Source organism: Ursus americanus, chromosome 1 (genome assembly GCF_024610735.1).
Source record: "Ursus americanus isolate L20-20 chromosome 1, mUrsAme1.1.p, whole genome shotgun sequence".
Lineage (NCBI taxonomy): Eukaryota > Metazoa > Chordata > Mammalia > Carnivora > Ursidae > Ursus > Ursus americanus.
In genome coordinates, this window is record NC_142127.1 from 55450623 (window position 1) to 55478448 (window position 27826).

A 27826-nucleotide genomic window follows, 5' to 3' on the forward strand; every position below is an offset into this window, starting at 1 on the left:
TATATAGATGTTCTTTGTTCTTAAAACATACCTGTTATTTTTACTCCCTCCTTTGTCTCAGCTGGTACACCAACACCAAACTCATTCTCTCCAGAGACTCGGAAGTAGTAAATTGCCCCTTCTTGTAAGTTGGTGATTTTGTAGGAGAGGCGGTTACAGTTGTTGGTCACAGAGACCCATGCTTTCTTACTGGCCTCACGTTTTTCTATGTGGTAATTCTTCACTGGTGCTCCACCATCGTTTTCAGGAACATCCCAGGATAACACTGCAGACTCTTTGGTTATGTCATGTACAGTGATATTGGTTGGAGGACCAGGAGAATCTAAAACTTTGACAACTAAGGTCAGTGAAGCAGCATTCACAGTATTCTGAATTGTTACTGTGTATTTTCCGGAATCATTTCTGTTGGCATTTTCAATAGTAAGTGACGTACGAGAGTCTGTGGAATCAATATAAGCTCTAGTGCGGAGGTCACTGTCTGGCTTACTCCACAAGACACTGGGTGCTGGTCTTCCCCGGAAAGGTACGGTCATGGTAAATGAGGCACCGGCCTTGACAATCAAGGTCTTCTTCATTTCACTGTCAAGATCAAATACAGGTTCTTCTTCTCTTTCTTTTGCTACTTGGGGATCGGAGCTATCACTGGGATCACTAGCACCAACCTTATTGATAGATCTTACTCTGAACACATACTCGGCTCCTGTTGTTAGTCCGCCTGTGGTATATTCTGTGCCTCTTAAGTTCTGAATGGCAGTCTCCCACTCAGTTTCATCAGATTTCTTATATTCTACAGTGTATCCAGTTACTGGGGCCCCGCCATCAAACAAGGGCTTAACCCAGCTAATAGTTATATTTGTCTTGCCTGAGTCCACAATTTTGGGTTTGGATGGAGGAGATGGCAAGAATACTGGATCTTCTGCCCGAATTAAGGGAGAGGTTTCACTTGGAAGGCTCAGGCCAGCAGCATTTTCTGCATAAACTCGGTACTCATATTCACATCCTTCCCGAAGTCCGGTTGATTTCACTCTCAGGTCATAAACTGGTTTTTTGTTTACACGCACCCATCGTAGGCTGTTTTTCTCTCGCCTTTCAATTATATATCCAGAGATTTCACTGCCTCCATCACTCTCCGGTCTTGACCAGCAAAGGGTCATGGACTCTTTGGTCACAGATGTAATTTCCAGAGATGTGGGTGGACTTGGAACTGTAAATGGGTCTAGTGCCTTTACTGCCACACTCTCTAGGGGCTCACCAACACCGTATTTATTAACACCTGTTACTCTAAAGATGTATTCGTTGCCTTTGAGTAACTTGGTTACTTTACAGGATGTTGTCCTTAATTCTCCTTCACATATTGTCCATGCGAGGTGGCTTGTTTCACGTTTTTCTACAATGTAATAGTCGATATCTGCACCACCATTTTCTTGGGGCGGTCCCCAGGAAAGTGAGCATTTCTCAGCTGTGAGGCCATTTATTTCAAGTGGTCCTGCTGGTGGGCCAGGCTTATCAAGTACCTTGCAGTTAACTGCCATAGACCGAGTTCCTGCAACATTCTTTAGTGTTAGTACATACTGGCCAGTGTCTCGTCGAATACAGTCTTTCACTGTTAACGAAGTATTATAGTCTGTCGAGACAATTTCTGTTCTTGCTCTTTCTTCAATTTCTACCCCATCCTTGGCCCAGGAAATTACCGGCAGAGGTCGCCCTGCGATGTCTGCATTTATCTTAAGGACCTCTCCAGCTTTGACAACAATAACATCTCGGAACTTGACATCCATCATAATTCTTGGAGCCTCAACATCGTCTTTAACTGTAATAGGCCCAGTGGATTCAGATGGTTCACTAACTGAGTCAGCTGCATTCTTTGCAAAAACCCGGAATTCATAACGCTGATCTTCAGTAAGTTCAGTTACTTCAAAGTATGTTTCTTGTACGTTAGTAAAATTGCACTTCAGCCATCGGCCATCTGGTAGTTCTCTACGTTCGATAATGTATCCTGTGATCTTAGCTCCACCGTCGTAATGTGGTTTAGACCATTTAAGCGACACTGATTTTCTTGTGATATTTGTGACTTCAGGTTGTCCAGGAGGATCACAGGGATCTCTTGCAGGGACTGGTTCACAAGATTTACTGCATTTACCAATTCCAGCAATGTTCTCAGCATATACACGATACTCATACATCAGTCCTTCATCGAGGCCGGAGACTTTCATTTGTGTATCAGCGATGAGGATTTTATTTGCTTTTGACCAAAGAATGCTGCTTCTCTCTTTATATTCAAGGTGATAGCCAATTACTCGACTTCCTCCATCATTAACTGGCACTTGCCAGCTTACAATCATGGTAGATTTTGTGGCATGAACAACTTTAGGAGTGCCGGGAGGACCTGGAGGGCTGAATGGATACTCTGCAACAACAGGTTTAGATTCACTGTAGGAGCTCTTGCCATAGCGGTTTTCTGCACAAACACGGAACTGATACTCACTTCCTGTTGTCAGACGAACTATTTTAATGGATGTTCTCGCAACTGCCTGTGAAACTACATGCCATGTGGTAGAAGTGGTTTCTCTCTTTTCGACGATGTAATTGCTAATTTGGCAGCCACCGTCATATTCTGGAGGACTCCAGGAAATTGTTACATTGTCACAGCTAACTTCATCAATAAGAACAGGTCCTGGAGGCCCTGGTTTGTCGAGGACAATTACAGTTATAGGAACTGTTATGGATCCAGCACTGTTCGAAACACATAATTCGTAAGTTCCAACATCTTCCCTGGAAGCTTCCTTAATAGATAGTGATGTTACAGTCTTTGAAGAAGAAACATTGACCCTTGTGGTTTCTTTAAGAATCTGACCATCCTTTTTCCAGCTTACAGTAGCTTGAGGTCTTCCTTTAAATGGAACATCAATCTTAAGTTGGTCCCTAGCCTTTACATTGAAAGTATTGAAAGGAAGCTCGACGGAGGGCTTTATTTCAATATCCCTTGCAACTACTGGCACTCCAAGTTGTCTCGGATCACTCCTTCCCTTTTCATTGACTGCAGCTACCCTGAAGGTATACTCTTCTCCCGCAGTTAGGCCAGATATAGTCGCTTCTAGAGTCTTAACTTGTGTGCAAGTGCTCCATTTTTCACTCCCTTTAGTCTGCATTTCAACTACATAACCAGTAATTTTGCTGCCACCATCACTTTCTGGCTTCTCCCACTTGATTGTAGCTGTGTTACGGGTCACATCAACAAGAGTCACTCTTCCGGGTGGGAGGGGTGGTTCAGAAGCTTTAACGGGTTCAGTCGTTTCAGCTGGCAAACCAATCCCGTATTCATTGGAAGCCAAGACTCGGAAGTAGTAAGAACATCCCTCCTGTAGATTTTCAATTTTAAAAGTATTCTTCGTGCAATTGTTTGTAACAGTAGCGTATGCTTTTCTTGTAGTTTCTCGTTTTTCAACAATGTAGTTTGTAATCTTAGCTCCGCCATCAATAAGTGGTGGCTCCCAAGACAATGTCACCGAATCTTTCTTTATTTCTCTTACATTTAAATTCACAGGGGCGCTTGGCGAGTCAAGAACTCTGACGTTAACAAAAGCTGTTTTGGAGCCGCTGTTATTTTCTAGTGTCAGATTATACCGACCGCTATCAAATCTGGTAACGTTATCAATTACCAACATTGTGTAGGAGCTGGTCACCTCGATCTGGGCCCTCTCTGTGAGAGTGCCTTCGGCCTTTTCCCATTTAACTTCAGGTTCTGGTCGACCTTTGATTGTGACAAATAAGCGTAAAGTAGCACTTGCCCGCAGAATGACCACCTTTCTGAGATCAGCATCAAGTTCTATTTCTGGCGGCTCTAGCCTCTCTTTAGCAACAACTGAGCCAGGTATAGTTGCAGGTTCACCTACACCTTCAGAATTGATGGCACAAATACGGAAGTTATACTCAGTATTTTCTTTTAGCTTGGTCACTGTGAACTGCTTTCCTTGTAATCCTGTCGGTGGAGTGCAGGTTGTCCATTCATCAGCAGCAGCTTCTTTGACCTCCACCATATAGCCCTTAACAGGTGCACCACCATCATAAATTGGCTTACTCCATGCCAGGGAGACAGAAGATCTGGAAGTGTCTGTCACTTTTGGATTACTTGGTGGACCTGGTGGATATAAGGTATCACATGCACGATAGAAAACAGATGGCTCGCTGGGTTCACCCACACCAGCTGCATTTTCAGCAGCGACTCTGAACTCATAGGAATGACCTTCGGTAAGGCCAGTTACTCTGAATCGGAGATCTGTTAGAGTTTTCTTGTTGCACTTGGTCCATCTAATGCCTTCCTTATCTCGTTTTTCAAGAATGTAGCCCTCAATTTCGGCACCTCCATCATCCACTGGGCGTGCCCATGTTACTACCATAGAATCTTTGGTGATTGCTGAGGCTTCAGGGGGTGAAGGAGGACCTGGTGGCTTATACGGATTACAGGCTATAACAGGCTCAGATTCCAAGGGCTCTCCAATTCCATATTTATTCACAGCCATGACACGGAAAATGTACTCATTACCAGGAAGAAGTTTAGTGACTTTGTAGTTAAGGGCCTGTACCTCAGTTGAAACCTGGGTCCAGGAGAGTCTACTTGTTTCTCTCTTTTCAATGATGTAATGTGAAATATTAGCACCACCGTCCTGTAAAGGTGGGTTCCATGCCAGGTAACATTTCTCAGCAGTAACTCCAGAAACTTTCAGAGGTCCTTCAGGGGGCCCTGGCCTGTCAAGTACCTTTACAGTGATTGGTATGGACTTTGTACCGCCAACGTTGCTGAGTTTCAGAATATACTGTCCTCCATCAGTACGTATACAGTCTTTGACAACAAGAGTGGTTTTCTGAATAGTAGATTTAATTTCCATCCTAGCAGTCGTCTCTTCAAGCTCTTTTCCATCTTTTGACCAAACAATATCAGGTATAGGCTTGCCGCGGATATCAGCTTCAAGGACAAAAGTCTCTCCTGCACGAACAACGATTACGTCTTTATATTTTGGATCCAGGGAGGCGTTTGGTGCATCAATTTCATCTCTGGCAGTAATGGCACCAGTGCTTTCAGATGGTTCACTTAAGTTGCCAGCTGCATTTCTTGCAATTACTCTAAATTCATATCTTTGGTCTTCCACAAGTCCACTCACTGTAAATTCAGTTTCTAATACATTGGTAAAGCTGGCTTTCATCCAGCGTCCATCAGGTAGATCTTTCTTTTCTACAATATAACCTGTTATCTTGCTACCACCATCGTAGGCAGGTTTCTTCCATTTCAGTGTAACATTGTTTCTTGTGATGACAATGGCTTCAGGGCGACCAGGTGGGTCACATGGATCACGAGCAACAAAGCATTCTGATACTTTGCTAGGCTTGCCAATGCCAACAATATTTTCAGCAGAAACTTTGAACTCATACTCAAGGCCTTCATCGAGCCCAGTTGTTTTGAATTTGGTGTCTTGAATGGGAGTCTTATTCAATTTGACCCATAAAATGCTGTTCTTTTCTTTCTGTTCAAGATGGTAGCCAATAATTTTGCTTCCTCCATCATGAACTGGCTCATGCCACTGCACAATCATCTGATCTTTTGAAATGGATGTCACAAAAGGAGTTCCAGGTGGTCCAGGTTCTTTAAATGGATATTGTACAATAACTGGTTTGGAATCCAGAGGGGCACTCTTTCCATACCTGTTTTCTGCAAAAATTCTAAACTGGTACTCAGTGCCTGTTTTCAGTTTGGTTACTTTAATTGTTGTTCTCGCAACTGTTGCTGAGACCATGTGCCAAGTGGTGGTAGTTGTATCTCGCTTCTCTACAATGTAGTTGCTTATCTGGCAGCCGCCAGTATAGGCAGGAGGTTCCCAAGAGATGACCACAAAGTCTGCACTAACTTCGTCAAACCGAACTGGTCCAATTGGAGGTCCAGGCTTTTCCAAAACAATGATGGTGAGATTTTCTGTTGCCGTACCTGCACTATTTGTTGCTGTTATAGTGTATTTTCCAAAGTCATCTTTGTTACTTTCTTTAATGTGCAGAATCGTTGAAGTAGCTGTTTCATCGACATTTACTCTTGTTGTCTGTTTAAGAGGCTCACCATCTTTGACCCATGAAATGTTAGGTCTTGGTCGGCCAATTACTGGAATTTCAATTTTAAGATCTTCTCCAGCTTGGACAGTATATGTGTTAAATGGTAACTTAAAACTAGGCTGTATGGTCAAGTCCTTGGCTATGACAGGAACACCAAGCACTCTTGGATCGCTTTTTCCTTTCTCATTGTAAGCCTTGACACGGAACTGATATTCTTGTCCAGAACTCAAACCAGTAACCACTGCATTGCAGACTTTGGATTCGGCCACAACACTCCATTTTTCTGTTCCTTTGGGCTGCATTTCAACAACATAACCCAAGACTCTGCTGCCACCGTCATGTTCAGGTTTCTCCCACATCAGTGATGCACTGGTCTGGGACACATCAGTGAGTGTCACTTTTCCTGGTGGGGAAGGAGGTTCAGCGGCTTTCACAGCATCAGCGGTTTCCACTGGAACACCAACTCCAAATTCATTTTCCGCCATAACTCTAAAGTAATAAATGGCTCCTTCTGTAAGATTCTCAACTTTAAAGCTGGTTTTGCTGCATTTGCTACTCACGTTAGCATATGCTTTTCTGGTTGACTCACGTTTGTCAATAACATAGTTCTTCACCTTTGAACCCCCATCAATGATAGGTGGTTCCCATACCAGCAGGACAGAATCTTTTTTCACTTCTTTGACTGCCAAATTTTGTGGCGGTCCTGGGGTGTCAAGAACTTTCACAGTTACGAAAGCAGATTTAGACCCGCTGCTGTTTTCCAGCTTGAGAATGTATTTTCCAGCGTCATTTCTATCACAGTTATCTATTGATAGTTGGGTATAGTTTACCCCCTTTTCAATTTGGACCTTATCTGTGAATTCACCTTCCTCTCGAGACCAGGTGATCTCAGGTGTTGGGCGACCTTTGAATGGAATGTGAATTCTGGCAGATCCACCAGCTCTTACAACTATTCCTTTCCTTAATTCAGAGTCAAGATCAAGTTCAGGTGCTTCAAGTTTATCTTCTGGTTTCACAGTACCAGGAACTGATGTAGCCTCACCTAAGCCAACTTTATTGAGGGCAGAGACTCGTATTTTATACTCTTGGTGCTCAGTGAGTTTTGAAATTTCAAATCGAGTGGCTCTCAGGCCAGTCTGTGGAGTAACTATTTGCCATTCTTCTTCATCTGCTTTACAGATTTCTACTACATATCCAAGGATCTCACTGCCACCATCATAGATGGGCTTACCCCAGGCAAGTGTGATTGAATTTTTAGTGGTGTCTACAATGTGTGCATTGGTGGGTGGTCCAGGTTTGAATACAGGATCACAAGCTTTATAATAAACTGTAGCTGGACTTGGTTCTCCAACCCCAGCAGCATTTTCTGCAGAGACTCTGAATTCATACTCATGATCTTCTGTTAATCCTGTTACTCTTAGACGCAAATCTGTAATGCGGCGTTTATTACATTTTATCCACCTAATGCCACTTCTATCTCTTTTCTCCACAATGTAACCGATAATCTCACTTCCACCATCACTATCTGGACGGTTCCAACAGACAGTCATGGAGTCCTTGGCAATGTTGGTGACTTCCAGGCTTTTTGGTGGTCCAGGAAGCACAAATGGATTTTTCATTAGTACTGGTGCAGATTCCAAAGGCTCTCCAACTCCATACTTGTTGACAGCCATTATGCGGAAAACATATTCATTCCCTTCTAAGAGTTTAGTAACTTTCAGAGAATTGGTCACAACTTCTGAAGCAACAACAGTCCAGGCAAGTCGACTTGTTTCTCTCTTTTCAACGACATAGTGAGAAATATCACTGCCACCATCTTGAAGTGGTGGAGACCATGTTAAAGTGCATTTTTCAGAAGTGACTCCGGTAACCTGGACTGGACCTTCTGGAGGTCCTGGTCTGTCCAATACTTTTACATTTACTGGGAATGACTTAGAACCTGCAACATTGGAAGCTCTTAAAATATACTGTCCACCATCAATTCTAATGGCATCTTTTACAATAAGTAAAGCCTTGAAATCTGTGTTTTTTATTTCACATCTGGCAGATTCTTCAATTTCCTTATCTCCTCGTAACCACTCAATGGTCGGTAGGGGCTTTCCATGGACATCAGCCTCAAGCCTGAACGTTTCTCCAGCATTTACCACAATTGTGTCTCTGAATTTTGGATCCATTGAAATTCTTGGAAGTTCAACCTCATCCCTGGCAGTTATTGGTCCAGTACTGTCAGAGGGTTTACTTATTGTACCAGCTGCATTCTTTGCAATGACTCTGAACTCATATCTTTGATCTTCAGTAAGACCGGACACAGTAAATTGAGTTTCAATGACATTTGTGAAGCTGGCCTTCATCCAGCGACCCTCAGGCAAATCACGTTTCTCTACAATGTAACCTGTAATCATACTTCCACCATCATAAGCAGGTTTGGTCCACTGTAAAGTGATTTCATTTCTTTTAACCATTATTGCTTCTGGGGTTCCTGGTGGGTCACAAGGATCTCTGGCTACGTAGCATTCGGAATTCTTGCTTGCTTTACCTACACCAACAATATTTTCAGCATAAACTCTGAATTCATATTCAATGCCCTCTTCGAGATTGACTGCTTTAAACTGAGTGTCATGAATAATAGTTTTGTTGACTTTTGTCCACAAAATACTATTTCTTTCCTTTCTCTCAAGGTGGTAACCTATGACTGGGCTTCCACCGTTATTGATTGGTTCATGCCACTGAACGACCATGGAGTCTTTGGAAATGGCTGTGACAAATGGTGTGCCTGGAGGGCCTGGTTCTTTGTAGGGATATTGAGCTACAATTGGATCAGACTCCAAGGCAAAGCTTTGTCCGTATCTGTTTTCAGCGAATATTCTGAATTGGTATTCTGTACCAGTTTTCAGTTTGGTCACTTTGAGCGTGGTTCTGGCAACAGTAGCAGAAACAGTATCCCATACTGTGGTGGTTGTATCTCTTTTCTGAACAATGTAGTTGGTGATCTGGCAGCCCCCTGTATATAATGGGGGATTCCAAGATAAAGTAATACTTTCAGCACTGACTTCATCAAATTTAACAGGTCCTTTTGGAGGATCAGGTTTATCTAGAGTTATAATTTCAATGGATGCTGTTTTCTGACCTACAACATTAGTCACTGTGATTCCATAATGTCCACCATCATCCTTATGAGTTTCTTTAATGCTGAGTACAGTGAGGTCAAGTGAATCAGTAACATTGACTCTTGTGGTCTGCTTCAGTGGAAGACCATCTTTAGTCCAGGTAACGGTTGGCTTAGGACGTCCAGAAATTGGCACTTCTATTTTCAAATCTTGGCCGACCTGTACACTGTAATTGTTGAATGCAGGTCTTACATCTGGCTCAATGACCAGATCTTTGGCAACTATTGGAACTGCAAGGGACCTAGGATCACTTCTTCCCTTTTCATTCACAGCAACAACTCTAAAGAGATACTCTTCTCCCTGAGTTAGGTTAGTAATTACTGCTTCAAGGGACTTGACTCGAGCACATTCTGACCATTTCTCGCTGTGTTTAGCTTGCATTTCCACAATATACTGAATGATTTTACTGCCACCATCATGTTCAGGCTTTGTCCAACTCAAGGAAACACTGTTTCTGGTAACATCATCCACAGTTATTTTTCCTGGAGGTTGTGGGACTTCTGCAACCTTAATAGGATCAGCAGTGTGGGCGGGAAGGCCAATACCGTACTCGTTCTCAGCTGTGACTCTAAAGTAATAACTGCAGCCTTCTTGGAGTTGCTCAATCTTCCAAGAATTCTTATGGCAGTTTGTTACCACTGCAGCATATGATTTTCTTGTGGCTTCACGTTTCTCAACAATGTAATTTTTTATTTTGGATCCCCCATCCAACAGAGGAGGTTCCCATGTAATTGATACTGAGTCTTTTGTGATTTCTGTGACTTTCAGGTTAACAGGCGGACTTGGTGTGTCCAGGACTCTCACAGTAACAAAGGCAGACTTCGTTCCACTGCTGTTTTCTAATGTGAGTGTATATTTTCCACTATCGTAGCGGTTGACATTGTCAAGAACAAGAGAGGTGAAACTGCTAGTGACATCAATTATAGCTGCATCTCGGATTTCACCATCCATCTTCCCCCATTTAACTTCTGGTGTAGGACGACCTTTAATAGGGACAAAGAGCCTTAAGGAGCCACCTGCCCTTATATTTATAATTTTTCTTAGTTCTAGGTCAAGTTCAATGTCCGGTGCTTCTAATTTTTCTTCAACTATAACAGGTCCAGGGACATCAGCATGTTCTCCAACTCCAGCTTTATTAACAGCACAGATACGGAAATTGTATTCATGCTTTTCCAACAGCTTTTCTACTTCTATATTTGTTTTATTGATTCCAGTTGGTGGAGTGCACATGGTCCATTCACCAACACTCACGTCACATTTTTCAACAATGTAGCCTTGAATTTCACAGCCACCATCATATATTGGTTTGCTCCAAGAAAGGAAGACAGAAGATCTGGTAATATCTATGACTTTGGGATTGTTTGGAGGTCCTGGTTTATAAATAGGATCACAAGCCTTTTGGTAACCAGAAGGCAGGCTTGGTTCACTAAGTCCAGCAGCATTCTCGGCTGAGACTCTGAATTCATAATTGTGATTTTCTAGGAGTCCAGTTACTCTCAAGCGCAATTCCCCAATCAGGCGTTTGTGGCATCTTGTCCATCTAACGCCCTCCTTATCGCGTTTTTCAAGAACATATCCAAGAATTTCACTGCCACCATCAGATTCTGGTCTTTCCCATACAACGATCATTGAGTCCTTGGTCACTGTTGTGATTTCTGGGGCCTTTGGTGCGTCTGGCACTACAAATGGATTCTTGGCAATCACTGGCTCAGATTCTAGTGGTTCACCAACACCATATTTGTTTACAGCCATTATACGGAAAATATATTCATTGCCTTCGAGAAGCTTAGTAACCTTGCAGCTGAGAGTTTGCACGTTGGCATCAACCAGAGTCCAAACTAAGCGGCTGGTTTCTCTCCTCTCCACAATATAATTTATGATGTCACTCCCACCATCCTGTAGTGGGGGTTTCCAAGCTAGTGTGCATTTTTCTGCTGTCACTCCTGATACTAGAACAGGTCCCTCAGGTGGTCCTGGTCTATCAAGAACTTTGACATTTACAGTAACTGACCTCTCCCCTGCAACATTTTTGGCCTTCAGTATGTAATTTCCACTGTCATTGCGTATTGCTTCCTTTACACTGAGACTCGTGGCGAAGTCAGTGCTCTTTATTTCTAATCGAGCTGTATTTGAAAGCTCCTGATCACCTTTTACCCACTGAATGGTCGGTATTGGTTTGCCATGAACATCTGCATCAATCTTGAACGACTCACCAGCATGAACTACAATTGTGTCTTTGTATTTTGGATCCATACTTATTCGTGGTGGCTCTACCTCGTCTCTTGCTGTTATTGCTCCTGTGCTTTCTGAAGGCTCACTAAACACTCCTGCAGCATTTCGAGCTATTACCCGGAACTCATATCTATGATCTTCAACTAGGCCAGTTACTTCAAACTGAGTGTCAATGACATTTGTAAAACTGGCTTTCATCCAGCGCCCCTCAGGCAATTCTTTCTTCTCTACAATATAGCCGGTGATCTTGCTTCCACCATCATAAGTAGGTTTCTTCCACTGGAGAGTCACGGAATTTCGTGTGACAATAATTGCTTCTGGCCGCCCTGGTGGATCACATGGGTCACGAGCCATATAGCATTCTGACACCTTACTTGGCTTGCCGATGCCCACGATGTTCTCTGCAGAGACTCTAAATTCATATTCAATGCCTTCATCGAGGCCAGTCGTTTTAAACTTGGTTTGAGGAATGGGTGTTTTATTCAACTTCACCCAGAGGATACTGTTTCTTTCCTTGCGTTCCAGATGATAGCCAATGACTTTGCTACCCCCATCACTAACTGGCTCATTCCAGTGTACCTCCATGCTGTCCTTGGAGGAGAGCATTACAAATGGTGTGCCAGGAGGACCAGGAACTTTGAATGGATACTGGGCTATGATAGGCTCCGAATTGAGGTAAGTGCTCTTTCCATATCTGTTTTCAGCTGCAATCCTAAACTGATACTCACATCCAGTCTTTAATCTGCAAGCCTTTATTGTTGTCCTTGCAACAGTCGCTGACACAATTTGCCAGGTGGTTGTGGAAGTGTCCCGTTTTTCCACAATGTAATTATTGATAGAACTCCCACCATCATACTTAGGTGGGCCCCAGGAAAGAGTAATACTATCAGCTGTCACTTCCTCCATTTTAACTGGTCCAGTTGGAGGCCCTGGTTTGTCAAGAACAATAATGTTAAGGGTTTCAGTAGCTTCACCAGCCGAGTTAGTCAGTTTAACTGTGTAATGTCCAACATCTTCTCGGCAGGCTTCCTTTATTGTCAATAGTGAATTATTTTCTGTGCTCTCTGCATTTACTCTAGTTGTCTGCTTCAGTGGTACGTCATCTTTATGCCAGGTTACAGCAGGTGTAGGGCGTCCAATGAATGGAACATCAACTTTTAGGTCTTCACCTGCCAGTACAGTGAAAGTATTGAACAGGAGTTTGAAGGCTGGTGGAATGACAAGATCTTTGGCAATTACTGGAACACTCAGTTGTCTAGGATCACTGATGCCCTTTTCATTCTGAGCCGAAACACGGAAAGAGTATTCTTCACCCTGAATTAATCCGGTTATAGTGGCTTCAGTGACTTTGACTGTGGCACATGTGGCCCATTTGTCACTACCTTTGCTCTGCATCTCAACAATGTAGCCTAGAATTCGGCTGCCTCCATCATGTTCTGGTTTTTCCCAAGAGAGTGACACACTATTTCTGGTGACATCCACTAAAGTTATTTTTCCTGGAGGAAGGGGTCGTTCTGATGCTTTCACAGACTCTGCAGTTTCAGCGGGCAACCCAATGCCATATTCATTTTCAGCAAGAACCCTGAAGTAGTAACTACACCCTTCTTGAAGCTGGTCTACCTTCCAGGACGTCTTATGGCAGTTTGTTGCAACAGTTGAATATGCTTTTCTTGTTGATTCCCTCTTTTCAACAATATAGTTCTTTATTTTCGAGCCTCCATCAAGGAGAGGAGGCTCCCATGTCAATGTGACAGATGACTTAGTGACCTCCTTTACCTTGAGATCCTGTGGAGGGCCTGGTGTGTCTAGTACTCTAACATTGACAAACGCAGACTTGCTGCCTGAGCTGTTTTCAATAGTTAGTATGTATTTGCCACTGTCGAATCTGTTTACATTTCCAACAATAAGCAAGGTGTAAGAGCTTGTGGATTCAATGCTAGCTTTATCTAAGGATTCTCCATGTTCCCGGGTCCACTTCACCTCAGGTGCAGGCCTTCCTTTGATTGGAACAAAAAGTCTCAGGGTACAGCAAGCTCTTATAGTAACAACTTTACGCAGGTCAGCATCCAGTTCAATCTCTGGAGGCAGCATCCTCTCTTCAGCCTTTGGAGTTCCAGGAACAAGTGCAGGTTCTCCCATTCCTTCAGAATTCATGGCATAGATGCGGATTTTATATTCCTGATTCTCTACGAGGTTGGTGATGGTGTAAGAGGTTGCCTTGAGTCCAGCTGGTGGAGTGACAATCTTCCATTCATCCTCCTCTGGCAGGGCAATCTCAACAATATACCCAGTGATTTCTGAACCGCCATCGTAGATAGGCTTATTCCAAGCAATTGAAATGGATGATCTGCTCGAATCTAGAACACGTGGGTTACCTGGTGGGCCGGGCTTAAACACAGCATCACAAGCTTTATAAAATGGACTGGTAGAACTTGGTGCACTAATTCCAGCAGCATTTTCAGCCATAATCCTGAACTCATATTCATGTCCTTCTGTCAGTCCAGACACTTTATATCTTAGATCAGTAAGAGTTTTCTTGTTGCATTTCACCCAGCGTTGCCCAGCTTTATCACGCCGTTCTACAATATAATTGATGATTTCACTTCCACCATCAGAGTCAGGATGTCCCCAGCAGACAACCATCGAATCTTTAGTAATAGCTGTAACTTCAGGGTTTTTGGGTGGATCGGGGGGTCCATAAGGATTTACTGCAAGCACAGGCTCTGATTCCAGTGGCTCTCCAACTCCATATTTATTTACAGCCATGACGCGGAATATGTATTCATTGCCTTTCAGAAGTTTAGTGACCTTCAGTTTTGTCACTTGGACTTCTGAGGCTACATTTGTCCATGCCAATCTGCTGGTTTCACGTTTCTGAACTATATAGTAATCAATTTTGGCACCTCCATCATCCAGTGGAGGCAACCATGACAACACACATTTTTCTGATGTCACTTCAGATACAGCTAAAGGTCCTTCAGGTGGGCCTGGTCTATCAAGAACTTTGACATTGAAAATGTGTTTAGCAAACCCACCAGGATTCGTTGCTGTAAGGATATAGGCACCACTGTCCCTTCTTGATGAATCCTTGTTTATCAGGTAAGTAGAGAAATCTGCAATTCTTATTTCTAACTTTGCTGTGCCTTCAAGCTCCTTTCCATCTTTGGTCCATTCCATTGTTGGTGGTGGGCGACCTGAAACATCAGCTTCTAGCTTGAATGCTTCACCTGCTTTTAGTATTACTGTGTCTTTAAATTTCACATCCACCATTATCCTTGGTGCTTCAACGTCATCCCTGCACGTGATAGCATCTGATGGCTCAGATGGTGGACTAATAGCACCAGCAGCATTTTTGGCAATCACACGGAATTCGTAGGCAGCATCTTCTGTTAGGCCGCTGACCGTAAATTCATTCTCCAGAATGTTGCTAAAGTTGGCCTTCAGCCACCGCCCATTGGGAAGGTCTCTCTTTTCAACTATATAACTGGTAATTTTAAAGCCTCCAGTGTATTCAGGCTTAGCCCATTTAAGTGTCACTGTGTGTCTAGTAATATTTAGAGGAATTGGTTTCCCAGGTGGGTCAATGGGATCTAAAGCAAGCATAGGTTCAGATGGCTTGCTCGGCTTGCTTTTCCCTGCCATGTTTTCTGCAATCACTCGGAATTCATAAGCAATACCATCTGTAAGTCCACTTGATTTGAAAATGTTGCCTGGTACTAATGCTTTGCTCACAGTCTGCCAGAGAATACCATTTCGTTCTTTTCTTTCAACGTGGTATCCTAAAATGGGGCTTCCACCATCAGTAAGAGGCTCATGCCAGCTAATTGTCATTGAATCCTTGGTAACTGCAGTCACCTGAGGGGTCCCAGGAGGCCCAGGAACCTTAAATGGATAGTTGGCAACTATAGATGCAGATGTGATGCCTGGTCCCACTCCATATCTATTTTGAGCTTTTACCCGGAATTGATACTCCACTCCGGTAGTAAGGCGAGTGGCTTTATAGATAGTGCGTATGACAGTGGTTGCTAATTCAACCCATGTAGTACTGTCTGTCTGTCGCATTTCTACTACATAGTTGCTTATTGGTACACCTCCATCGTTCTCAGGTGGGTCCCAAGAGAAGGTTACAAAATCAGATGAAACTTCATCGAATTTGATTGGTCCAGTAGGTGGCCCTGGGATATCGTGGACTTGAATGGTGATGACATCACCAACCTCTCCTACAATGTTCCTTGCTGTTAATGGATAGGGCCCGCTATCGCTTCTTACACACTCGTTGATATTTAAGATGGTTGAAGTGGCTGTATTTTCAAAATTAACTCTCTGTGTCTGTTTAAGAATCTGGTCTCCTTTTTTCCACGTAACCGTGGGCTTTGGCCGACCAAGCACTGGAATTTCCACTTTGATGTTCTCACCAGCTCTGGCGATGACTAGTTTCTGATAAATGCCACGAAGATCCAGTTCTGGAAGCGTGGTCTGCTCCTTGACAATGACGGGTCTGCTTTCTCTAGGGGCACTTCTTCCTGCACTGTTCACTGCCATCACCTGGAAGGTGTATTCTTCCCCTTCGGTTAGATTCTTCACGACACATTCTAACCCCTTCACGGTGCTGACATGGGTCCATTGGTCAGAGCCTTTTCTTTGGGCTTCGATCACATAGCCAGTGATCTTACTGCCACCATCGTGCTTTGGTTTAGGCCATGCCAGGCTGACTGTGCTTCTAGTTATGTCCATAATGTTCAGACTGTCTGGTGGGGACGGTGCTTCTGAGGCCTTCACAGGTTCTGTTGTTTCTGCTGGCTCACCAATTCCATATTCGTTTTCTGCCATCACTCTGAAGAAGTATTCACATCCTTCTGACAGGCCAGTAACTTTATATGTGCATTTATGGCACTTCGTGGTGACTGTGGAATAAGATTTCCGTGTTGCTTCTCGTTTCTCCACAATGTAGTTTGTTATACGGGAGCCCCCATCTATCAGAGGGAGGTCCCAGTGCAGGGTGACGCTGTCCTTTGTGATGTCTGTAGGCCTCAGGTTAAGGACGGGTCCTGGGGTATCCAGGACTCTGACATTAACAAAGCCACTTTTCTTCCCAGCAGGGTTTTCAATGGTCATGACAAATTTACCAGTGTCATATCTGTTACATTCTGGTATAATCAGAAGAGTAAATGATTCCGTGTTTTCAATGTTAGCTCGGTTTTTAAGGTTGATGTCATCTTTGGTCCATGTCACTTCAGGAGCAGGACGACCTTTAATGGGCACGAATATTCTAATACTGAGTCCCGCTCTAACAACAAGTGTTCTTCGAAGCTCGGCATCTAGTTCAAAATCAGGAGCCATTTCCCGTTCTACAATTTCAACATCTGTAATTATTGCTGGCTCCCCGATACCTGCATCGTTGATGGCTCTGATTCTAAAATTGTATTTTTCTTTAGTCTGAAGATCAGGGACAACAAATTGAGTGATTCGGACACCAGTTCCTGTTGTATCTTTTATCCAGGCCTCCTCTCCTACTTTTTGATGCTCTACGATATAGCCAGTGATTTCAAGTCCTCCATCATAATGAGGCTTGCCCCATGCTAAAGAAGCAGACTTTTTGGTAGTATCAGTGACACGTGCATTTGAAGGTGGGCCTGGGGGATCTGAAACAGAAGGAAAGACACAAAAGTGTATGTTAGGAGTTTGGCTTTTGGATAACTTCTCTGAAATATTGGCACTCCCAAATGAGTGGTGTTGAAAAAAAAAATACTAACATGCTACATCTTTCATCAGAACAGGATTTGAGGCATCACTAGGTGGACCAATTCCTGCTTTGTTTTCTGCACTGACACGGAATTCATAGGTGTTTCCTTCTTGCAGTCCTGTTACTTTGCATCTGAGATCTGAAACTGGCGTCTTGGTTGCTCTCACCCATCGCAAGCTTTTCTTTTCTCTCCTTTCAATATGATATCCTGTGATTTCACTACCGCCGTCATCAACTGGTCTTTTCCAACTGACAGTGGCAGTGTTTTTAGTGACATTTGATACTTCTGGTTTTCCAGGAGGGCCAGGGGGACCTGAAAAGGAGGCAAATTTATGAGAACTCCATGCTTTCGTAAACCGTGCTGCAAATGCTAACGTGTCAGTTCCCTTATGTGTTCTACATACCAAATCTGTCCACCATTTTGACAGGTTCAGACTGTACAGGTTCTCCTTTCCCATACTGGTTTACAGCTGAGACCCGGAAGAGGTACTCATTTCCTTGGATAAGTTTGGTGGCCACATGCCTGCAAGTCTGAATATCTTCAGCAACCACTGTCCACAAGAGCCGACTGGTTTCTCTCTTTTCAAGAACATAGGACTTAATTGGTGAGCCACCATCCTCCAATGGAGGTGTCCATGTGAGTGTTGCTTTTTCAGCAGAAACATTACTGATTTCAATGGGACCTGGAGGACCAGGTACGTCGAGGACTGTTACCTTCACATGTTCCTCCTTTGTGCCAAAAGGATTGGTAGCAGTAATGGTATATTCACCAGCATCTTTTCTAGTGGCATACTTGACAGTAAGCATGGAAGATGTTGGGGTTGAAGATATCTGAACAATATCTGATGGTCTAATGTCTTTTCCTGCTCTAGACCAACTCGACTTTGGAAGGGGCTTGCCAAGAATGCTAATGGCACTCAAAACAATGTTATCTCCTGCTTTAATTGTCAGCCCATCTTTTATTGTGGGATCGAGGACAATGGTTGGTGCCTCTGCAAAGAAAAAAAATACGTTTTAATCAGCAAAGAAAGGAGGCTTAATTTGCTATATTTTTGTGTGCATAAAAAGTAAAATAGACCCACCATATTCATCCTTGCAGATAATGGTTCCTGTACTTTCTGATGGAGCACTGATAGCACCTGCTGTATTCTTCGCTCTAACTCGGAATTCATATTTTCCACCTTCAACAAGGTCAGTTACAGTAAAGGCACAATCTGGGACATTAACATGGTTGGCTTTCGTCCAAGTCTTAGAGGGTAGGTCCCGCATCTCCACTATATATCCAGTCAACTTATGACCACCATCATATTTGGGTTCAGTCCAAATGAGGGTCACTGAATTCCTTGTTACATTAATAACCTCAGGTTTGCCAGGAGGATCTAAAACAAAGCAGAAAAGCCAGTCAAATACCAATGTTTTTTTCATATAGAAAACACACCTAGGCTTTTCTTTGTGTAATGACTTACCAATCGGATCAAGTGCCACAACTGGCTCTGATGGCAGGCTTGGCTTGCCTACTCCTGCTAAATTGATTGCCATGACTCGGAATTCATACTCAAGACCTTCAGTTAATCCTGTCACTTTGAAGTCTTTCATCCTAATAGGCGTCTTGTTAGCTCTCTTCCACAAAAGGCTGTTTCTTTCCTTGAACTCAATATGATACCCTACAAAAAAAAGACCCAGTGAATTTGTCAATTCAGGTAGAAAATACAAATGCCAAACTGATTTTTAAGTACATATTTTTGCCCAAATGGTTTATATGTGGACATAATATGGAATAAATAGTCATTCTTGCTAGTATCTACACTTTTATTTCCTAGGCACTATTTTTTTTCTCTTAGAATATGTGTATTTATTGTACCTTCTGTTGAAGGTACTTACAAAAATAGATATCACTATGAAAGCCTTTATTAGGAGATTTTCATTGAAATCAATTATTAGCTTAACTAATGCTTAATGTACTGAAAGGAAAAAAACCCCATTACTGTGTGTACAGGTAGTGCTATAAGTAAGAAGCACACATTCAGCGTGGTTTTCAGGGAGGACAATTTAGAAGAAGCATTAATGTAAAAGCTATGGGAGAAGAGCAAACGAAATACCTGTAATTGGAGAGCCACCAGTTCTCCTGGGGTCAGTCCAAGTTAGAGATACTGAGTCATGTCTGACATCCACGATGTTGGGAGGTGGGGGGGCATCTGGCACATCTAGGAAAAAGTAGATGATACAAGATTTATAATAGGGAACTTTTCTCAAAAACATGTTTTTCTTTGTGTTTTCTGCCTCTGAGACACTCACCAAATGGATGTTTAGCAACAATTGGCTCTGATTTCAAGCCTTCTCCTACACCATATTTATTTTCGGCACTGACCCTGAAAGTGTATTCCATGCCCTCATGAAGTCTGGTTACTCTAAAGGTGGTTTTCTGGACAGCTGAGGCACACGTCACCCACTTGTTGTTCACAGAATCTCTCTTCTCTAGGATATAGTTGGTGATTTCAGAACCTCCGTCATCCTTTGGAGGGCCCCACTTTAAGGTCATGGCTTCTGCTGTGACTTCTTCAAATTTGATTGGCCCTGTGGGGATGCCAGGCTTGCCAACAACTTTTATAGAGAGAGTTCCTTCCTTGGTGCCGGCAACATTCTTCAGTGTGATTGTGTATTTTCCAGCATCAGATTTTTGGCAATCATGTACCACCAGAGTAGTGTTAACTGCAGTTGACTCAACACTGACTCTGGTGTCAGTTGGTAGAGGATCTTCCCCTTTCTTCCAGGTTACTGATGGAGCTGGCTTGCCTTTTATGGGGATCTTAAGACGGAAGTTGCTATTTTCTTTAGCCAAGTAGCACAGATCAGGTATGTCCTTTAAGTCAAGGTCAGGAGCCACTGTAAAATAAAATAGCAGAGATAAATTATTGTCATTTTTCAGAGCAGGCAATTAATTTCTTCTGATCATTATAATTTTTAAAGGATTTTTATATAAGCCAGTGAGTAGGGCTCAAGAGTACGCTTTTGATGACAATAAAGGGAAATGAAGATGCATGGCTAAAGGCTTACCAATATCATCCTTTGCCACTGCAGTGATTTCACTGGGGGTTCCTTCTCCATTTTCATTCTCAGCACTCACTCTGAAGGTATATTCCTTGCCTTCAGTCAAATCTTTTGCAGAGTACTGTAAGCTTAATGATTTCATAACACGTTGCCACTTATTGTCTTCAGTCAGGAAATCTACTACATATCCGGTAATTCGACTGCCACCATCACTGCGAGGCTTTTTCCAGCCTATGCTACAAGATGACTTAGTTACAGATAACACTTTCAGGTCCACAACTGGTCCAGGGGTTTCTAAAGCAAAGGAGAAATGAGAAGTCAAAGCCTCAGATAACTAAGGTAAGAGGTCACTCAAAATGATGTGGTAGTAGCTCATTTGCTTACCGGAAGCTTTGACGGCATCACGTGTTTCACCAGGATCGCCAATGCCATACTCATTTTCAGCAAACACCCTGAAGAAGTAGGATTTTCCCTCCTCCAAGTTAGACACTCTGAAGCTTGTTTTTGAGCACTCAGTTGTCACCGTAGACCAGGACTTCCTCTCTGCATCACGTTTTTCCACCACATAGTTTATGATGGGACTTCCGCCATCAATAATGGGAGGATCCCAGGTAATATAAGCAGAATCTTTGGATATTTCCTTAACAGTGACATTGACAGGTGGCCCAGGAGTATCTGGACAAATTGTGGGTAAGAAATGAATATGTAAAAAATACACAGACTACATTTTTAACATATGATTGTTTTTTTCAAATAGACTTACCAAGCACTTTCACTACGATGGTATATTCCTTTTTACCACAGCTGTTCTCCAGAGTCAAGATATATTTTCCTGCATCATATTTGTTCACATTTTCACAGCGCAAGAAAGTGTCAAAATCTGTTGATTTTATGTCAAGTCCGATCCTTTCTCTTAGATTGACGTTTGGTTTAGACCAAGTTATCTTTGGAGGTGGACGTCCTTTTACTGGTACATACAGTCTCATTGTAACTCCAGCACGTAATATGAGTGTTTTCCTCAAATCAGCATCGAGTTCTCCCTCAGGTGGAACTGTTTAAAGTAATAATTTGATGGTCAAATGTATTTCCAAGGACTAGGCTTATCACTCCTAAAATAAGTTTCTGTTTCAGAACTGATTTCTAGGTCTTCAAAAAATTCTCAGTATGATCCTCAAAACTTCTGTCAACTATTTCAGTACTCTGTAGTGATTGTTGATCTTTCTATATTCTAATATCCTGTGGGCTAAACCAGGTTTTCCCTGAAGTATCTGTACTTCCTCTCCTCCTCTTCTCATGAACCTCCCATACTCTCGAACTCTCTATATTAAATGGAGATAATTGATTCTTGGCTCTCTTCCATTCTTTTTTTCTTTTCTATATTCAGTGAAGGCTCTCTGATGTATACTCTGGCTCTCTTTATTTCATCATGGGAAGAAAAATGCATCGGGGGGGGGTGAAGTATTATACCAAGTAATTCAAAATAAAGGGAGAAATGGTTATGGGAAGTAAGCAAATAGAAAAAAAATGGTGAGAAGGGAAATTAGGATGGAGAGCCTACAATTACATACTTATGAAGTGGGGTGAATTAGAAGATGAAAAAAAAACCCATTAGAATGACAAATAGCTCACTACTTAGGTAAAAAAAAACCCTCTATTTTTGGAATAAAATTCCTATATTCCATATTCTTTTGAAGACGTGAATTCCCATGTGAGTATGAAAAGCTTTTCAAAGCCACAGATCAGCTTGCATTCCATTTGGTCTGTGCAGGATACCATCAAGTACCAGCCCAGCTCTCCATTACAATGTACTCCTACAGCTACCACTCCAATGCTCATAAATAAACAAATCTACATAAGGGAGTTCTAGACTGCCTTTTATAATATGACTGATGAAAAAAACTTTATTTCTCCTGGTTATCCTTACTTAAGATGTCCTTGGGACGATGTTTGTCTGGCACATCACTGGGGTCACTGTATCCGATCTTATTAACGGCATACACGCGGAACTGATACTCTGTGTCTTCCATTAGGCCAGTAACCTCAAAGCGGGTTTTCTGTAGCTTCTCTGGTAAATTGCACCTCACCCAGTTATCAGAGTCAGCTCGTTTTACTTCAACAAGGTAGCCAATGATAGGGCTACCACCGTCGTAGGCTGGCTTGCCCCAAGATAGACTCACAGAGCTACGGGTTGTATCATATACTTTAGGAAAAGCTGGTGGGCCAGGAGGATCTGAAGATAAATAACAGAAAAGTTTCATTAAAATCTCAGTCCTGGTTGTTCAGGGTTGATTACAACATAAGATACGGGACTCGTTCATGAAAACTTACACAGAGGGTCCCGGGCATAAGCAGCTTTGGATGCATCACTGGGTTTCCCTGGTCCAGCCTTATTTATAGCTGTAACTCGGAACTCGTATTCAGTGCCTTCTTGGAGACCTGTTGCTTTTATTGTTCTTTCTATAACAGGTTTTCTGTTGACTTTAGTCCAGTTAACTGCCTGGGTCTCTCGCTTTTCAACCAAATAGCCAGTGATGGGTGAGCCGCCATCATCTGCTGGTGGTTTCCAGCTTACCGTCATGTGATCTTTGGTTATGTTGCTAATAACAGGAGGATCACAGCGCCCGGGTGGGTCTGCAGAGATTGATTGAAAAGTTAATATGCCAGTCTAAAAGGTAACCTGTAACAAGCCAGTGAAAACTCAAGGACAATGTTCCTACCAAATGGGTTTTTAGCAATTGCTGGTTCAGTGAAGATTGGATCGCCCACTCCATATTTATTCTCTGCACAAATTCGGAACTGATATTCATGGCCCTCTATGAGTTTCTCCACAGTGCAGCTGGTGATGGGCACTGTAGCCGAGACTTGTGCCCAGTTGGGTCTGCTTGTTTCACGTTTGTCAACAATATAGTTGGTGATTTCTGAGCCTCCATCTTCAAGAGGAGGTTCCCAAGAAAGCATTGCACGATCTGCATACATTTTGTTGATTTTAACAGATGCTGGAGGACCCGGCTTATCTGAAAGAATAAGAAAGACTTAGTGAAGTCTTTCACTAACACATGTGAAATGGGGGATGAGTAGACTGGAGGTCTGGAGATCTGACTGCAGTCTTTATATTGTCATTAATGTCCTGTAGGACCTTGGGAAGTACATAATTTTTCAGAATCTTAAGTTTGTTGTATTTAAAATACATAACTAGAATATATGACTTCTAAGGGTCTTTTCAGCTCTAAAATGCCATTGCCCTGTGATGAAAATAATTTCTCTGATAACAAATGATACATCAGGATATGTATCTTTTCTCACATAGGATTTTGTAAATTCTATTACATCACGTCAACCAAAGTAAAATACGAGATTCTAAATAAGTGCTTTAGGTTACCTAATACTTTAAGCTTAATGGTGGCTGATTTGGAACCACTCGCATTTTCGGCAGTAATGGTATAGTCGCCTGAGTCCTTTCGGTTCACACTGAACAGCTCCAGGGTGCATAAGTTCCGCTTCATGGCCATCTTTATGCCTTCCGCTGGTTTCAGTAGTGTGCCCTCCTTCTTCCAAGAGACGGTTGGCATTGGTTTACCAAAAACAGTAGCATCCAGGCAAACATTAGTTCCAGCTTTCACAGTAAGCAAAGATTTCATAGCCACACTCAGTTCTATCCTGGGGGGAACTGGAAAGAAAGAAAGATAAGGATTTAATGTAAGCAAAGCTATATTATATCATTCTTGTTAGTAAAAGTAGGAAATTCATATGCTCGGTCTCTTTTGAGATGGGATTTTTACAAGTACCATTTATTATAAAAAAAATAAAGGTTTAGGGACACGTGGGTGGCTTAGTCAGTTAAGCATCTGACTCTTGATTTCAGCTCAGATTGTGATCTTGGGGTTGTGAGATCAAGCCCCGCATCAGGCTCTGCACTCAGAGAGGAGTCTGCTTGAGATTCTCTCTCTTCTTCTGCCCCCCCCCCCCTGCTTGCACTCTTTCTCTAAATAAATAAATAAATAAATAAAATCTTAAAAAAAAGAATATAGGTTTAATACAGAAGTTTGATAATGCTGAAAGTATAAAGAAAAAAATAAATATCTTCCATAATTCCAACATCCTTCAATTTTCACTATTATCATTCGGTACATTTCCTTGTCATCTTTCAATGCCTGCATATGGTGGAAATTACATGGTCTTATATCTGGCTTTTCAGTTTAACATGTTGTTAAGATTCTCTGTAATCATAATTTTTGTTGTCTGTTTACAAATTACCTATCATTTCACTTGTCGCCCCCATTATATACATTTAGTTTTTAATTAGGAAAAATATACATGATGAGTACTTTCTGTTGAGTATTATAGGCAAAGGTGAAATCTTACCATTTTCTGCCTGGATGGTCACTGGATCAGAAGGTTCAGAGGGCGGGCTAATGTTTACTGCAGTCTTGGCAATTGCTCTAAATTGATACTGAGCATTCTCTTCTAAGCCAGTGACTGTGTACTCTTCCTGGGGAATCTGGTGAGGTGAGGTATTGCACCGCACCCACTTATCACCAGGAAGTTTGCAAGCTTCTACAAAGTAGCCAATGATTTTGCTGCCTCCATCATGTTTTGGACGAGCCCAGATGAGGGATACAGTACTCTTGGAAACATCAATAACTTCAGGCTTTCCAGGAGGATCTGAAACCAAGAGGTATTCTCAGCATTTATTTTAACAACGGCAGTTATAACCTTCCCTATTTCACACAGTCACCCGGAAATATTCAGAATATCTCTGAATAGAAGTCGTAATCCTCAGAGACTGAGATTTAAATATGCTCCCGTAATACTAACAAAAATTACTCACCAACTGGCATTCTTGCGGTTACGTATTCTGTTGGTTTGCTGGGTGGGCTGGATCCAGCTTTGTTTAGTGCATAGATTCTGAATGAATACTCAAGACCTTCTACAAGGCCAGCACAAGGATATTCGGTTGACCGGACAGGAGTATCATTAGCTTTCACCCAGAGCAAACTGTTTCTTTCTTTGCGTTCAATCAGATAACCAGTAATGGGACTCCCTCCATCACTGTCTGGTCTGTCCCATGCCACAAATATGCAGTCTTTGTTGACTTTAGTGACTCGTGCATTCTTCGGTTCACTAGGAACACCTGGAGAGGAAGACAGGGGCAATGTCAGGGTTTTTTTTTTTCTTAAGTAACAGACTGAAAAGAAAACAATTTTTTTTTTCTCCCTGAAAGAAACCTACCAAATGGGAACTTAGCTAGCATCTTTGGAGATGTGAGAGGCTCTGAAATGCCAAATCGATTTTCAGCACGGACCCGGAAGATATACTCCTGGCCTGGGATCAGTTTTCCAACTCTGCAGGAAGTTTTTGTCACCGAGGCTAGAGCTGTCACCCAGTCCCCTCGGCTCACATCACATTTCTCCACTATGTAATTGGTGATGTTACTGCCTCCATCCTCCAGAGGGATGTGCCATGACAGGGAGCAAGCATCAGCGTCTATGTCAGAAATGTCAAACGGAGGCTGAGGGGGCCCAGGAGCATCTGCATAAACCAAGAGAAAGAAATAGAAGAACAGGGATTTGATAGGAAAAAATGTTTCTGGTCTTCATATTTAAATAGCCATTTGTCTAATGCTTAACCTACCCATGACGATAACTTTGATTTTTTGAGTGTCTGTCCCAGAACTGTTCTCTGCGGTGAGGCTGTAGTACCCACTGTCTTTCCTAGTAACATCTTTTATGATCAGGATTGAAGAGCTGTCTGCTTTATGCACTGCCAGGTGGCTGGAAGTGACAACGTCATCTTCTCCTTTTTTCCATTTACAGACTGGATGAGGCTTCCCGTACACATGGGCTTCAACTCGGAGTTTCTTCCCAGCTCTAATAGTAATTTGCTCTGGCATAAGGATCTTTGGAGGCACTGCAAGTAAATGAAAAATTCATTACGTTTGCGGGGGAGGTTAGATCTCCTCCGGTGGGGAACTCTACTAGTGTTTCCCACACTGTGGGTGGCAACCCATTAATGGCTTCAAATTCATGTTTGCATTACAGCCAATATTTTTAAAGAAGAATAAGATTGAACCAAATAGAAAATAGGAGAGTCCAATCTATACGTGCGAAGAAAATTCTAATGAAATTTTATCACATGATAAAAGGAGACAGTGACCACTTACACAGCTGTTCTTTGGCTTCATATACTCCTTCAGCTTCCCTTGGCAAACTGACTCCAACAGCGTTTCTGGCCGCTACTCTAAATTTATACTTCTTTCCTTCCTTGAGGCCAGTGACGACAAGGCTGAGATCTTTTACCACCGAGTACTCTGTCCAGCGATCTGCAGGCTGCTCCTCTTCTCTGTAGCTGATGATGTAGCCATCGATTTTAGCACCTCCATCACGCAGGGGAGGTAACCAGGCTAAGGTAGCACTGTTCTTGGTCATTTCAGTGACTTCTAGTTTCCTGGGGGGATCTGGTTCGCCTAGAAGAAAAATGTGATTTAGAAAAACTGTCCAGGTACACTAGTCCAATCCCTTTATTACTAAACATAAATGCTTGGAAGCATCTGGAAACTGGAGCTCAGTGTGTTGAAAGTGAATAGTACAAGATGGGGCAGATTAAAACACTCTTTAATGAGTGAGTTAGAGATTTATTTGTACTATTTGGGTTTCTACAAATTAAAGCCCTTGAGGTGTGGTAGATGAAAACTCTTCAGTATCCTGACCTTGCTCAAATAAGAGACTGGAGTTAAAAGGAGGAAAAAGGACGGTGCTTACTCAGAGGATCTGATGCAAGCACTGGTTTGGGGACGTCTGCTGGCACGCCAGGGCCATATTCATTGACAGCAGTGACTCTGAAGAAGTACTCGTTCCCAGGGACGAGGTTGGTGACTTGGAAGCTCGTTTTCTTGACTTCTGGGGTAACTGTTGACCACGTCTTTCTCTCTGCCTCACGCTTCTCCACAATATAATGTGTCACTTGGCTCCCACCGTCATTCTCAGGAGGGGCCCAGGAAACGTGGCATGACGTTTTAGTGACATCTGAAACTTTTAAATCAGTCACAGGACCAGGAGTATCTGTAAAGAACCACAAAATCAGATATACGTGTCTCCTCAGCCTTCTTCTTAACTAACGTGTTTTTGAAGGGGAAGAAGGAGCTTGTTAGTAACCCACCTAATACTCTGACATTCACAAACACGGCCTTTTCTCCTGCTGGGTTCACAAGCGTCAAGGAATATTTTCCCGAGTCATCACGGGTGGAATTGGGGATGACAAGGAAGGCCATAGTGTCAACCAGATCGACTTGTCCTTTTCTGACCACGTTGTCAATACCCACTCTTCGCCAAGTGACTTTAGGAGCTGGTCGTCCTCTCACTATGGCAAATAGTCGGATAGGGCATCCCGCTCTCACTGTGACCAGTTTTCTCATGCTGGCATCCAAATCAATCTCCGGAGGTTCTGCAAGTGACATGAAAACCATTAGTTGACTTTTCAGAATGTGGGGAAATCATGCGAGAAGCGTTCAGTGAATGAATCCTAGGGTAAAATAGGGTCTCAC

The 27826-nt window shown here is 42.6% G+C and overlaps 1 protein-coding gene across 2 annotated transcripts in view; it reads right to left on the reverse strand.

Annotated features, from left to right (window-relative positions):
• TTN (titin) overlaps nucleotides 1-27826 on the reverse strand; it is a 268971-nt gene that overhangs the window by 32342 nt on the left and 208803 nt on the right. For both annotated transcript variants that reach the window (XM_087861792.1, XM_087861790.1), the window contains 21 exons: nucleotides 27442-27726; nucleotides 27045-27344; nucleotides 26447-26749; nucleotides 25918-26193; nucleotides 25516-25815; nucleotides 25115-25417; nucleotides 24649-24948; nucleotides 23666-23953; nucleotides 23004-23300; nucleotides 22615-22917; nucleotides 22211-22516; nucleotides 21050-21337; nucleotides 20671-20961; nucleotides 20293-20580; nucleotides 19534-20121; nucleotides 19338-19442; nucleotides 18705-18902; nucleotides 18321-18617; nucleotides 17643-18230; nucleotides 17249-17551; nucleotides 32-17137 (listed from right to left, as the gene is read on the reverse strand). In XM_087861792.1, the coding sequence (XP_087717918.1) occupies nucleotides 32-17137; nucleotides 17249-17551; nucleotides 17643-18230; nucleotides 18321-18617; nucleotides 18705-18902; nucleotides 19338-19442; nucleotides 19534-20121; nucleotides 20293-20580; nucleotides 20671-20961; nucleotides 21050-21337; nucleotides 22211-22516; nucleotides 22615-22917; nucleotides 23004-23300; nucleotides 23666-23953; nucleotides 24649-24948; nucleotides 25115-25417; nucleotides 25516-25815; nucleotides 25918-26193; nucleotides 26447-26749; nucleotides 27045-27344; nucleotides 27442-27726 (23313 nt within the window). The remainder of the gene's footprint in view (nucleotides 1-31; nucleotides 17138-17248; nucleotides 17552-17642; nucleotides 18231-18320; nucleotides 18618-18704; nucleotides 18903-19337; nucleotides 19443-19533; nucleotides 20122-20292; nucleotides 20581-20670; nucleotides 20962-21049; nucleotides 21338-22210; nucleotides 22517-22614; nucleotides 22918-23003; nucleotides 23301-23665; nucleotides 23954-24648; nucleotides 24949-25114; nucleotides 25418-25515; nucleotides 25816-25917; nucleotides 26194-26446; nucleotides 26750-27044; nucleotides 27345-27441; nucleotides 27727-27826) is intronic.